Here is a 14,003-nt window from a genome sequence, read left to right as displayed (position 1 = left end):
GGGCAGGTGAGAGTCGTACCGCGGTTGAAGCGGTTTTGTTGGGGGGCTACTTTAGGGAGACGTGAAGAGGTACCTGCCGCATCATCGCCACTTCCTCTGCTACCGCGTCTGCTCCACTTCTAACCCCCACGGGATGAGATCGCTGCTGCCCCACCTGTGCATGGCGCACCTGTGCCTGAGCCCTTCGCCGGTGGAGGGGCGCTCCCGAGGGGGGCTGCCAACTGGAGCGAACCTGTCTCCACCGGGCGGAGAAATACGCCCCCCAGCCCCTGTGGTGGTGCCCAACCGTGTCTTAAGAATTAGGTACGTTGCAAATCAACTTAACTGTTGTAGACGCCCAAGTGAATGTCCCCCTGCTGTTACATGTGATTACTACACAAGTGGGCGAAAGAGCGGAAGGGGGAGACCCCCTCACCGGGGTGCACTCCACTTCGTTGAAGGTACCCTATCAACCGCAGCAGGAAGAAGAAGAAAAAAAAAAGCGTCTCGCATTTGCCCTACAACGGAGGAGAAGCCGTTATCCCTGCGTTTGTCACCATATGGTGTGCTGGACCCCCCGACGATCCGCCAAAATGAATCGCGGTATTCAACGGTTACGCTGAGTGGAGGTGCAGAAAGGAGGGGAGACCCACTGGAAGAGCTTTACCAAAGGGGAGAGGCGAGGAGAAGTGCCTCCCCCAAATATGCCTTCTTCAAAAACGCGGGCAGTTTGTTAGGCTTAGAAAAAATTTACAGGATAGCCACAAGGAGGTGGAGCACTACCCTTTCCTGGGGTTCTCTCCTGCAGGAGGAGCTGCTCCTTAAGCACATCAGCCAAGTAGACGACCTTAAGGGACTATACAGCGAAGAGATAACGACCAGTCTGTATGCCCTGAAGCAGAGGGAGGAGAAGAGGTACCTAGATCGGTTCAGTCCCTCACAGTATGCCAACGCATTTATTTTTTTATTCCCCCCGCCCAACTTGTCTGGGGAGTTGCACGCCGGGCACTACTTCAACTTCGTGCAGCTCCACGTCCTCCTACTCTTCAGCAGGCACATCTGGTCCAGGTACTCCCTCGCGCTGTATGGTAAGGTGGATGAGCGGGTGTGGTGGCAGTGAGGCCGCGGTGAGTTGTCTCTTCGCCATCAAGAGGTGATCTTTGCTTAACACTCGTTCCTCTTCCACCTGCTTCGTTTCGCCTAACCCCCTTGCCGCTCCCCCCTCAGGTGCAGACCACGGAGGACTGAGCGCCCACGCCGCGTTCTCCAGAGCGGCCGACCCAAAGTGGACCAGAGAAAAGCACATCAGCGAAATGAAGCGATGGCAAGAAAAGCTAAAGGAAAAGATCCTCACGTGCATGCAAAAAATGAATATTGCAGTTGACAGGAGCCGCTTCTACAGCACCATGAGTGGAAATATGAAGCAACTCGTTACGGATACGTTCTACGCATTATATAGGAACGACCTCATTGTTAAGAGGCTCTACCCTGTGTATTATTGCCCCCCCTTGGGAACCATCATTTCAAAGCTGGATGTAGAATTTAGGGAGACGCTCCAACCCAGATGGAGGGTAACACTTCGCCTGGTGGATGGTGGGGAAGAATCTCACGTAGACACAGAGAGTGACTCCCCCCATGGGGATAACACCCCTCCAGGGGTGAACTCCAAGCGAACAGTAGGGGAACAGTCCAACTGTAGGTATCCCCCCCAATTGCAGCAAACAAATGAGGTGAAGTTTTTCCCCCAAAGTTCCCACCATTTTTTTTATTTAAAAAATACACATGAGGTGCCACCCGAAGTTACTCCCTCAGAGAGCATCCACGTGGAAGTGACCAACTTAGAAGACTTAAAAAGAGTCGTAGCCATTTTGTATTTTTCGCCAAAGAAGGAGAAGCGCTATAGGGGTAAGTACGCCCTGTTGCCCCTCCTAAACAAGGGAGTGCCTTTGATTTGCTCCAACGAGCGGAACGTTCTCCCCCTACTGGGGGGTAGGAAGACACAGGAGGAGGGGGCTCTGCATGAACTGGGCCACGGCCAAAGCGCTGGGGATGTATTCATCCCGGTGTTTTCCAAGGAGGAGAGCTACAACCACTATGCGAATGGGGGAAGCGGCACAAACGAAGCAGAGTCATCACATTGGGTCAACCGAGAGAAACGCACCGTGCGTAAGGAGCAGCCAAACTGCCAAACGGAGCGGAGAGAACTCCCCCCACTTGTGGAGCACCTGCTGGAGAGCGGCCTCGCCAAAGTGGTAACCCCACGGGAGACTCAACTGAAGTGCGCCTTTTATAAAAACAACGAGTGTATGCTAACCCTGGCGGAGCAGTGGTGCCTGCGCTATGAGAAGCTCAGCAAAATATTTTTTGATGGCCCACATGGAGGGGGAAACCGAAGCTACCGAATCATTCCTTCCAAGTATGGGGGCTACTTCACGGGGGCGTTTCCCCCCCCCAGCGAGTGGACGTTGAGCAGGCAGGTCCCCCACGGGCACCCAGTGCCGCTCTTTAGGTACGAGCCTCCCGGGGGGGGCCTATCAAAGAAGAGCCACTTGGGAGGAGTGGAAGGCATCCACTTGGGAGAAGGGGGAGACGCCCATTTGGAAGAAGCAGCAGACGCCCACTTGGGTACCCCCTCCTGCTACATCTATGGTAACGATGTGGAAGAAGCTTACCAAAACCTCTGCAAATCGGGGCTGCTTCATCGCAGCCAAGTGAAGAGGGAGTTCCTAAAAAGGGAGGAGGACGTGCTAGACAGCTGGTTTTCGTCGTGCCTGTACATCCTACACTGCATTAAGGAGATGGGGGTTGACTTGCCCCACTTCCTGCGGGTTAGGAGGAGCCTGGTGGACTTCCTCCTCACGGGGAGGGACATCCTGCAGCCCTGGGTGGTGCGCAGCTTCGTGCTGCTAAGCTATGTGATGGAGCGCGTGGGGGAGGGGGGAGGCAAAGGTGAAGGTAGCCCGAGGAGCGGCCAGAATAGCAGCCAGGATAGCGGCCAGAATAACCGCCGCACTAACCGCCCTAGCAGCGCCCCTCCACCCCTCGCGGGCACCGTCAAGTTCCACGGCCTCCTGAAGGACCAAGCGGGCAGAAAAATCAGCAAAAGCGAAACCAACGCAACCCACTACGAAGGCCTCGTGAGGGAAGCGAACGTCGACCAGGTGCGCCTCTCCTTCTGCTTCATTCAGAGGGACACGGAGGACGTCCACCTGAGTGAAAACGTCACCCGGAAGAGCAGCAAGTTGTTGGCAAAGTTATGGAGCATTGCAAAATACATTAGGGAGAAGTGCCCCCCCCGGGCGTACGAGCGAATGGACAGATGGTCCTCCTCCCCAGCGGCTAACCCTAACGTGGTTGTGCTCACCCATTTAGAGAAGAGCCCCCGCGCGAGGATCTCCAACGTAGGCACCTTCCGCAGGTACCTCCAAATGGTGAATGCAGTTCTGTGCGAGATGAAAGATTACAACGTGGGGAGGGCCATCAACTTAATTTTCTCCTTCGTGGTGAACGTCTTCTCGAAGTTTTATTTGACCCTCCATTCGGGTGGGGACGTCGGCGGTGGGGGGGACCTACTGGATGGTAACTTCGACGGGGGGGGGGATAGACTCATTGGCCACTTCGACGAGGGGGGGGACCTCCTGGTTGAGCACTTCCTCCCCGCTTACATCCTCAGGGGGGTCCTAAAAATCGTCTTCCCCTTCGCCCCACACATAGCGGAAGTGCTGTTCATTAGGCTTTTTCGAAGGGTGCAAAAAGACAATGGGGGGACATTCCAACCACTGCATGGGTCTACTACCCCTCTGTCTAGCAACTACCAATTGATGAAGAATGAGACGCCTCCCCAACTGGAGGAGCAGTCCCCCCTCGACAGGTCATTCGATGCCTTTATGCAGATCTACACTCTCCTGGCGAAATACAAAAAGGGGAAGAGCTCCCCCCCCCCGGGACGCACCTTCCATGTTTACCTTAAGCAGAATTATGAAGGTGAAGTGCCACTGGAATATTTTAAAAATGAGGAAGCCTTTTTGGCGAAATCGCTCGGAGTGAATGTTCGATTTTCACTTGGGTGTGATCATCGGTTGGCGGGTTCTTCCCCTGGCCAGCCGCTTCCCACATGGGAGGTGCTGCATGACGGTTCGTCCTTCACCATTGCAGTTGGGGGGAGGCGGCCTAACCGCCCAGTGAGTTGACTTCATCCTGAGGGAGTCCATCACGAGAGAGCTCATCACGACCCGCTGCTGAACTGATGTGCTGACCGCTAATAGGCCAATACGCCGGCGCGCCTTTTTTCGCCCAAGGGCTTGGCCCCCTCCGAGGAGCAACTTAATTACACTGTTTAATTCCGCGCGCGGTGTCCGCTCGCATCCCTTAAAAATGAGATGCTGTGGAGGCGTGCAAGGGGTAAAGAAAAGGAAAAGAAAAAGAGGACATGAAACACGCGCAAAGCAAGCGCAGAGTAAACGCAAAGTAAGCGCAAAGCGCAGACTTAACGACGCGTGGACGAAAAATAAATGGCAGGCAAACAAATGGTACACGGGGAAGGCGGCAGCGAGGTGCGCGTGGTCAAACTGGTAACGTAAAAAAGGTTGGCAAAACGGCAGACAGAGTGGGCAGGAGAAAAAAAGAAAAAAAAAAAAAAAAAAAAGAGATAAAATGAAGGAAAAATCATCATATTTTATTATTTTATTTTTTTTATTTTTTTTTTCTCCCTTTTTTGGGGTAAATCATTTTTACAAGCGAGTGGGGGGAAGCGAAGTGGTGGGAAGCGAAGTGGTGGGAAGCGAAGTGGGGGGAAGCGAAGTGGGGGGAAGCGAAGTGGTGGGAAGCGAAGTGGTGGGAAGCGAAGTGGTGGGAAGCGAAGTGGGGGGAAGCGAAGTGGTGGGAAGCGAAGTGGTGGGAAGCGAAGTGGTGGGAAGCGAAGTGGTGGGAAGCGAAGTGGTGGGAAGCGAAGTGGGGGGAAGCGAAGTGGTGGGAAGCGAAGTGGGGGGAAGCGAAGTGGGGGGAAGCGAAGTGGTGGGAAGCGAAGTGGTGGGAAGCGAAGTGGTGGGGGTTCATCAAAATGGCTGCATCAAAATGGGTGTATTTGCAATGTCTGCTTCTGCAATGGCTGCGTTCACCCTCACTGGATGCCCTTGAGGTAGCCGTGCTTGATGCCGCTGATCTGGGAGCCGTTGTAGGGGTATTGCCTCCACTCCGGGTGGTACTCGTTGATGTACCTCTTCACATAATTCTCAAACGTCTCGAAGAAAAGCTTCTCAAAAATTTTATTTTCCCATTTGACGTTTATAACCTTGTTGTTCTTGTCTCGAATCACCCATACGGAATTTACTTTGTTCATTTCGATGCTCCGGTAGGTCGTCCCTCCGCCTTCGCTTATCCGTTTGATGGTCCCCGAGGGTTTTTTGAACGGCACGTCGTTTTCTTCGTCGTCGTCGTCGTCATCGTCGTCATCGTCGTCATCATCGTCATCATCGTCATCATCGTCGTCTTCATCATCGTCGTCTTCTTCTTCTTCTTCTTCTTCTTCTTCTTCATCATCTTCCGTGTGGCCCTGCAGGCCGCTTTTGAGCAACCCCCCCTGGGCGGTCCCCGTCTGGCCCTCTTCAGGCACATCGTCCGGCTTGTCACTGGGCAACTCCTTTCCTTCCTCGTCCTCCCTCTTGTCGTCACCTGGCTTGCTGCCATCCTTATCGAAATGCTTTTTTTTTTTCTTCTTCTTCTTCTTTTTTCTCTTTACCCGCACATCTTGGTCGCTCGCGCTGTATGCTCGCGCCGGTGCGCGGTCGTCCGGTTGGTTCTCACGTGGGTCACCACGTTGGCTGTCCTGTTGGCTGACCTGTTGGCTGACCTGTTGGCTGTCCTGTTGGCTGACCTGTTGGCTGTCCTGTTGGCTGTCCTGTTGGCTGTCCTGTTGGTTATCACTATGGCCATCCCGCTTCCCTTCCCCCTTCCTTTCCCCCCCGCTGCCGGAATTGCTCCCCCCCTTCTCGTCCACGCACGAGCTGGAGCTGGCAGTCACCAGCGTGTAGTCACTCCTGTTGCTCAACGAGTTGGTGGACGTTTTATTTTGCTCATTCTGGTTGCTTCCCGCATTGAGATCCACGTCAGCGGTGCCGTACAAGCCATCGTAGGCGCTCTTTTCTTTCCTCTTCAGAGCTTCGAATTCGTTGCTCAGGCTTCCTTTTGCCTCGCCCGGTGGGATTATACCTGATTCGATTCCGCCCGGTGGGATTATACCTGGTGGGATTCCTTCCGATGGGATTATACCTGGCGGGGTTACACCGGACCCACGCGATGCACTCTCAAGAGCGCTCTCCTCCACCGCCCCGTCTTTACTTTGCACCTCCCCGGGGTGTGCACCTACTGAGGAGGGCTCCCCCGCAGCGATGCCCGGAGGGTGCACTAACGACCCGCCAGAGGTTCCATACGTTAAAGTCTCCACCGATCTGTCACGACTCCCAAGAGGGCTTCTTCCTTCCTTCTTCCCCTTGGAGCTGCCCCCACTTAATTTATCCTCAGCATTTATTACGCCTTTTACAATCTGGCAGGTGTATCCACTGGGCAGACACTTCCCAAAGCTGTAGTCCAACGACCTGCACTTGTCCTTCGATAAGGGGCTAAAGCGACAAGTGGCGTTTTCTATCCTCTTCATATCTGCTGTTTCGTTTGCTCCTTTCAATGCTTCGTCGATGTGCTCGATGGTCTTCATTTTGCTGTTTTTTTTTTTTTTGTTAATTTTTATTTCTGCCAGGTCGAGGATGTGGCCCAGCCGGTTGGTGCTCATCAGGGAGGTGTAGTCCATCATTTGGTAGGCCTGTCAGGGGGGCAGCAAACGGGGGGAGGGTCACCAATGGGATGGGTGGAGCCATCGTCAAAGTTGCACATTTGGGGTAATCTCCCCCCAATCGGGGCAGGCACACTCCCCAATCGCCGCTGACTCACCTGCACGATGGAGTCCCTGACGAGGTGCTCCAGCACGGACTCCTCGTCGATGCTCTTCCGCGTGCTGATTTTCGCAATTTCGTGCAAATTCAGGTGCATGCGGGCGCCGATCTGCAGCAGCCGCGTGCACACGCGCATGGTGCGTATGCAGTCCTCCCGGATGAGGAGCTTGTTGCGGATCTTCTCCGCGTCCTTGTCTGGGTCGAACGTGAAGATGACCTCCAGCTCCTCGTCGTCGAAGGGGACCTGCGGGGTGGTAAGGCGGTGTGGTGAGGTGGGCAGGAGATGTTACACGCAAATGTCAAGCTTCGTAGCTACGCTGTGAGGTGAAGCAACTCCGGGGGGGACACACTCCATTGCATGTAATCGCCTACACCCCATGCGGTCATCCCCACGCAGAGGCGTAACCGCTTGCGAGAAAGCGGCCGCCCTGCAAGCCTCGCCGCGCTCACCTTCGTCTGGGGCCACTCGAACCAAACCAAGTCGATCTCGGCGACGTCCATTATGTGGGGCATGATGAGTCCGTGGTCTATGGGGATGAGACTGTACCTGCGGGGGGGAGGCGGAAGAGGTGAAGGGGAGCGGCAGTGTGGCGAGGTGAAGAGGCGCAAACAGAAGCTGCAATGGGACGAGGTGAAGAGGCGCGAACAGGAGCTGCAATGGGACGAGGTGAAGAGACGCCTCTAACAGACACCGCGAACAGAAGCTCCAATGGGACTCCGCCGCTAACAACGCCGCGAACACCGCCGCCAATAGGGGGGCCCACCTGGAGGGCTTCTTCTCAATGGTGACGATCCGCTTGAGGATGTCCTCGTCGGTGGTGCCGAGGCTGCGGTTGTTGCGGTAGAGGAACTGGTTGCAGGAGTCCTTGAGACTCTTCAAAGGAGAAACCAAAATGTTCCCATCGTTCCGATCCAAATTCATGACCCGTATGTCCAAAATGGCAATCTTGTGGATGTCCCTAATGCTAAACTGCTTGTAATCGTAGTTGCCTACGCTCTCTCTAGAATCCACAAATTCTTGCAGCGACCCACATTTCCACTTGAGAGTAGCTTCGTTATCTACGTATTTCAGCTTGCTCTTATTATTAAAGTGAGGGTTGCAAGCTTCCACCATGATGGTACAGGGCACGCTACTAAAGTTATTATAGCTATTATCCAGTATGTAGGCAGCTATCTCTCTGCTCGCTCCTTCCCCAGATAGCACTCCAGACCGAAACCCCTCCTGATACATCTTCCCTTCATACCCCCTAGGATTAAATGGGGCAAAGGCTTCCTCATCTAACGGCTTAAAAACAGAACACACCTTCTTCTTGCTGTTGAAGAGGAGGTACGTACCTCCTGTCCCATCCATAGTCAGCTTTGGAGAAATGTTCTTTTTAAAAGCTAACTTAATGTCGTGTAAAATGTTTTCAAAAAAAGGAGGGTAACTCTTTTGGTCTATAACTCTTATGGATGCATTAGGGTTGGTATCCTTTATGGCCCAATATAATTTATTTAATTTTTTTTTTTTTTTTTTTTTTTTTTTCTCATTTCGACTGGTACTTTCTAAGTAGGTACTTATAATTCTGTAGTTTGGCAATTTGATTCCCTTGTAGAATATGATGATGTCATTCACTTTAACTCCTCCGGGCAGATTTAACTTTTTTATGAGCAGCCTCTTCAGCATTTGCACGTCGTAGAAGGGGAAGATCAGCAGGCTGATGTGCCTGTTCCCGTTTATCTCGTAGAACAGGGTGCTGATCACATCGTTTTCGTCGTTTATCCGCAGGGCGTTGTGCGTGCTGAAGTACATCTGCTGCGACATCGGCAGGCTGTTGCTCCCCATGGTGCGGCTGGGAAGGGGCACTTACGGGGAGGCGGCAGTTATGGGAGGCGGCAGTTATGGGGAAGAGGCAGTTACGGGGAGGCGACCGTTACGCGGGGAAGAGCCGCTCCAATGAGGCAATCGCAAATAAAAAAAACGGGAACGCCAGAATGGGCCAGGTGTGTCTGTCTGTCTCACAGGCAGGATGAGACGTACGGAGTAGTGTACCAACGGGGAAAATCGTCACTCGGTGCAGTCGTTGCGGTAGCTGCTCGGGTGCGATCCTTGATGGCGTACGCGCGTTACACCATTTACACTCGTGGGGGGACCCAAATAGCAGCGGGTGCGCGCACACGAATCTGCTCACGGGCGACCGACGTGTGTGTGTGCGGGGGGAGAGCTCCCTCGAGGAAGGACACGCGCGGTTAGTGAAGCGGCGTTAAAAAGGGGGCGACCTTAACGGTTAGCAGCGCTAAGAGCAGCACTAAGAGCGGCGCTATGGGCAGCCTCAGGCGCATCGCCAAGCGCAGCGTTAACGGCGTGCCGGGCCAACACACGCCCGATCCGCAACGCAGTCACGCCTGCACCCGCCGGCCAGCTTCCACCCCGCGCTCGCTTCCCCTCAGGTCCCTCCTTCGCAACATTCACACCAACTGCATACTCACAAGGGGGTAGGGGTACGCACACAAGAGGCAGCGCCGTTTCCGCGTGTACCCCCCATTCGGTACCATCTACACCGCTGCGCCTCGTCGCTATGCAGCGCGCGTATATTCCAGGGGAGGTGATAAGATAGTGGGATGGGAAGGTGAGATGGTGAGGAGGTGATCAGGTGAGCAGATGAACAGGTGACAGGATGAACACTTCGGGGTCAAAACTGCACGTGCTGCGGATGGATTTTCGCAAAAGGGGGCATCATGAAAGGAGCAGATAAATGGGGCAGATAAATGGAGAAGATAAATGGGGCAGATAAAAGGGGCAGATAAATGGGGCAGATAAAAGGAACACATAAAATCTGCACAACGACAAAACAAAACAACACAAAAGGAAGTGAAGTGACGTGCAGCAAACTGAGGAAAAATGAAGCAAATGGAAGCGACGTGAAGCAAAACGAAACGAGAGTGGCTGTGTGGAAGTAGCACGCGGAGCGAAGCAATACGCGCGTGTAATTAGTCACGCCAAATGATTGCATACGTGCGCCGTTCCCTGGAGTGAAGTGGTGTGGTAAATACAGAGGTGTATGTAGGGGGGCGAGATCAATTCCACTGGGAATGAAGGGGGGAGGTGGGGAGCTGGGAGCGGGAAGCGGGAAGCGGGAAGCATACACCACGCTACGGCGCTACGGCGAAAAGGGAGCACTGCGCAGGAAGGCACGTTCGCACGGCACGTCAGTACAGCACAGCACATCCGCACAGCGCATTTGCCCCCGCGCGAAACGCACGCGTGAATAACCATACGAACTCAGCAGGAGGAAGTGCGTAACGGTCGAAAGGGGGAAAAGATGCAAAAATGCGCCAACAATTTTGTACACAAATAAATGGCCTTTTTTTTTTTTTTTTTTTTAAAAGCAACCGCGTGGTGTACACGTAGCGTATGCATGCGCGTGTTTAAGAGGAACATACCTCCCTCACCCCCCCCGCGAAATCACTTTTGCGAGGGTTTGCATGAGCACACTGTCGCTATGCACCGGTAAATGGGACTTCACACGCGGGCGTGTACAAACACATGTACAGTTCATACTTATGTACATATATTTTTGCTTACCCTCCACGTGGCAGCTTCAAGTGCGCCTGCCACTTCCCCTTTTTCCGCCGAACAGGGCTACCGCGCGGCGCATGGAGCGGTTGACAACGCTCATTCGCGCCCCACACGTGTGATGCCGCTATCGCCGGAGAAGAATGCAACAGTTCCTGTACTGATCGCGAACGGGTGGCCTCACAAGATTATATCTTCTATAAAGTGAAAGCTGACTTTGTTCATTCAGCCAAGTGGCGGAAGTGGCAGAAATGCAAATGGCGTTTTTCATCGAGTCGCTCATTTTTGCGCCAAACTAGCTGCATTTGTTTTTACTTCGTCCCTTTCCGCTTCGTTACACTTCTTAACCTTTCGTTATACTTCTTTCCGTTTCGTTACACTTCTTTCCCTTTCGTTATACTTCTTTCCGTTTCTTTTTTTTTTTTTTTTGCAAAGGTGTTTCCCATTTTTTACACCCTAGACGATTAGATCGTTACGCCCAAATGATGACGCGCGCGCACTCAACGCGGGTTAAATTGGCGCAAAAAAAAAATAGCAAACAAAAGAGCAACCGGGAAAGAAGTACATACGAACGAACAACTTAATGGCTCATGTACCCCAAGCAACATTTCACGGTTGGCACATTTTTGGCGATCTTGTTTACACAATGTTGTGTGGTTATGGCCTTCCGGTGGAATTGCCTTTACATTTGCTCTGAATGCCACTCAGCTGTGTCATTTCCCTATTTTCCACCGAGCTAGCCATTTTTTCGTTTATTTCGATTTTTTTTTTTTTTTTTTTTTTTTTTTTTTTTTTTTTGTCCATCCGTTTGGCTAGTTCGCCCCATTTTTTCGGTGAGCCATTTTTGGCAGATTGCACACACGTGAGCATCATCGTTAGTATGTCCGAAGTTTCCCTCGTTATGCTTCCCAAAGTTCAATTGTGGCTCATTCGCAAGAGTGTATTTCGTTTTCGCGAATCCTTCCACTTGGAAAGAAAAATTGTCATACTTCCAAACATACTCGCGTGTGACTGCACGAATTTTTGCACACACTTATGTGGAGCTTCTTCGGTCGTGCATGCCCCTTTTTTTTTTTTTTTATACAACTTGTTTGCAAAATGAAAAGGGGTGACACGCTAAAGGAGATACGCAGGAGGAAGTTACAGGAGCATAGTCCTGTTGTGTTCCACCCCCCAAATGAGGATACTCACCTAGTAGCACTTTTTGGAAACCCGCTTTATGCGCTACGTGTGAATTTCCAAAGAAGGGAACGAATGGGAACACCCCCTTTGAGGGTTAGGAAAAAAAAACACCATGCAATGGAACCCCAGTAGGCTAACACAAAATTGACTGGTACGGTTTGCCTCTCCTTCTGAACGTGCATGCGGGGAGCACTTGAAAGGGAGGATCGTCAAAATGGGGCTACCAATAAGGTGACCATTTGTGTACCTCCACTGGAGATGGTGATTTCTCTCAAATTTGGGGAAGCCCACGGGGTTGTATGAACAGATAAGAGCCTTCATCTCCCCGATGGGGCAGTTGTAGTAGTGCTTAATTCATAGCATGGTAAGGAGTAAGGAGTAGGGAGGTGTGTCGGGAGGGGGGATTTACCGCACAGGAGTGAATAGTGCCAAGTGGTGGGTTGCAACATGAGGAATTGCAGCGGAAGGGGGTTGTGACGGAAAAGTTTTATCGTCGCCTGGTTGATGCATATAGTCGCCACTGGATAAAAAGGGACCCTTCGGGGGCGTGCAGGGCGCTCCTTTTTTTTTTTTCTTTTTTCACTCGTACAAAGCTTCTGATTAACATATGCTTTCCCTCTAGGTCGATCCCCTCAATATGGTTACCGCAAAACGGGAAAAGAGGGAGGACCGAAGGAACTTACCGACTCGTTGCCAATGCATGCAGCAAACGTCATAAAGGTGGCAAAAAAAAAAAAAAAAAAAAAAGCATGCACCTGAAAGGTTGGTTAATTGCTACTTAGCTGAAATGGTGTGATATGCCTTTCCGATGGGAAATTAAAAAAAAAAAAAAAAAAAAAAAACCTGTTGCAATTCCTGCAGGAAGGTACGCAGTAGGCGGCGCACGGCAGACACAACTTCCTCTTTTTCTGTACGGGGGGACCTCCTACTGCGTTGCTAGGAACACATTTGAAGGTAGTTGTAAGTGTAAAACGTACAACCCTTCTTCGCACAGAAATTTTGGCCACCCAGGGGAAAGAGGTACACAACAGAGCTTCTGCACATGGGTGTACAGGTATGGCCTTCAGGGGGATTCCCTTTTTTACCTTTTTTTTTTTTTTTTTTTTTTTTTCTCCACCCCTTGACTTCTTCCCAGCGGGGAGTAACTCCACTACGTGCTGCCCAGGGTAAACAGAAATGAGAGGGTAAAACGGCAGGTGAAAAATCACCTAGGCTGGCATGTACGCCTAGCAGGTTGGAAGGGCGTGTAAAATTGGCTTAACTGGGGGGAGAGAAAAAAAAAGGAAAAAAAAAAGAAAAAAAGGAACAGGGAAAACCCAAAATGGTGACGGAAAAGGAAACCCCCCGAATGAAACCCCCCCCCTGCGACATCGCCGAGGGGAACCCCGCGTGGTTAGAAATTGCCCATGTTTGAAAAAAAAAAAAAAAAAAAAATTAACTTCAGAATGGGATGAGCGACGTCGAAGATGGGAGGAAGCTCCCACTATTCAAGTTCAGTTCAGGCTCAGTTTTTTTTTTTTTTTTTTTTTTTTCAAGTCCCCTTTTCCGCGTTTGGCTGGCGCGTAGCCCCCCGTGTACTTCCCTTTCTAGAAATAAATTGCCTCTTCAAAAGGAACTCCCACAGCAAGTACAAAAAGACAAGTGCATGCGTGCACACGGGGCCGTATACTTCCTGGCCATGCACTTGTACGTACGTACGTGCACTAAAATGCCACGCGGGTGAGTAGGCGAGTGAGCAAGTACCTACAAAAGGGAAGCAGCTTTATACCTGTTTATTCTATACAGGGAGAAGAATTGCGGGGACGTTTTTTCCCATGTGCTCGCCATACCGCCTTGCATGTATAGTACGCGCACGCAGCGGGTACGCGGAGGACTGTAGCAGGTAGGAAGGTAGGATTCACCTTCTTAGTACCTATACAGCGCATATGCTTGTGCATGTTGGAGGGACTGTTAGGGGAGGCAATTTGGCGCGGTGTTTCTCGGCACGCGCCCTGTGCACATGCGGGGATATGCGCGTACAGAAACGTGCAAACGCGTACAGAGGCGTACAGAAGCGTACGAAAACGCACAAAAACGTACAAAAACGTACAAACGCGTACAGTCCGCGTAGTCCGCACAGTCCGCGTAGCCCGGGAATTCGGGCGTATGCGACCCCCAAGGGACTCCCCACGCGTCGAGCCAAGTAGGAAGAAAAAAAAAAAAAAATACGTAAGGATAAAGCCACAAGAAAAGCTAGAATGAAAAAGAAATTAAAAGACTCGTTCTACATTAAGCTAAAAAAAAAACAAAATTGGCATGCTGTTGAGTTTTTTTTTTTTTTTTTTTAAGAGGAAGAAATACTG

The 14,003-nt window shown here is 51.7% G+C and overlaps 2 protein-coding genes across 2 annotated transcripts, besides 8 other annotated features; one reads left to right on the top strand and one right to left on the bottom strand.

The window, feature by feature from the left end:
- Window positions 1-133: 133 nt before the first annotated feature.
- On the top strand, window positions 134-4,350 carry PVX_119665 (valine-tRNA ligase; the record flags this gene model as incomplete). The annotated part of the gene is made up of 3 exons (XM_001613080.1): window positions 134-1,067; window positions 1,207-3,140; window positions 3,694-4,350. The coding sequence occupies 3 exons, from the start codon at window positions 134-136 to the stop codon at window positions 3,799-3,801; spliced, it is 2,976 nt and encodes a 991-aa protein (XP_001613130.1). The 3' UTR covers window positions 3,802-4,350.
- Window positions 537-590: a microsatellite.
- Window positions 1,200-1,241: a microsatellite.
- Window positions 1,333-1,355: a microsatellite.
- Window positions 1,579-1,926: a microsatellite.
- Window positions 4,351-5,098: 748 nt separating the features above from the next.
- PVX_119670 (phosphatidylinositol 3- and 4-kinase, putative) lies at window positions 5,099-8,748 on the bottom strand (the record flags this gene model as incomplete). Its single annotated transcript, XM_001613081.1, has 4 exons — window positions 5,099-6,793; window positions 6,922-7,167; window positions 7,374-7,470; window positions 7,688-8,748. The coding sequence occupies 4 exons, from the start codon at window positions 8,746-8,748 to the stop codon at window positions 5,099-5,101; spliced, it is 3,099 nt and encodes a 1,032-aa protein (XP_001613131.1).
- Window positions 6,081-6,129: a microsatellite.
- A 2,739-nt stretch (window positions 8,749-11,487) lies between the features above and the next one.
- Window positions 11,488-11,524: a microsatellite.
- A 1,411-nt stretch (window positions 11,525-12,935) lies between these two features.
- Window positions 12,936-12,961: a microsatellite.
- Window positions 12,962-13,165: 204 nt separating this feature from the next.
- Window positions 13,166-13,185: a microsatellite.
- The last annotated feature ends 818 nt before the right edge of the window (window positions 13,186-14,003 follow it).

The sequence above is a fragment of the Plasmodium vivax genome, chromosome 8 (assembly GCF_000002415.2).
Source record: "Plasmodium vivax chromosome 8, whole genome shotgun sequence".
NCBI lineage: Eukaryota > Apicomplexa > Aconoidasida > Haemosporida > Plasmodiidae > Plasmodium > Plasmodium vivax.
Note: the sequence above shows the minus strand (reverse complement) of the source record. Positions and strands in the feature narration are given on the sequence as shown.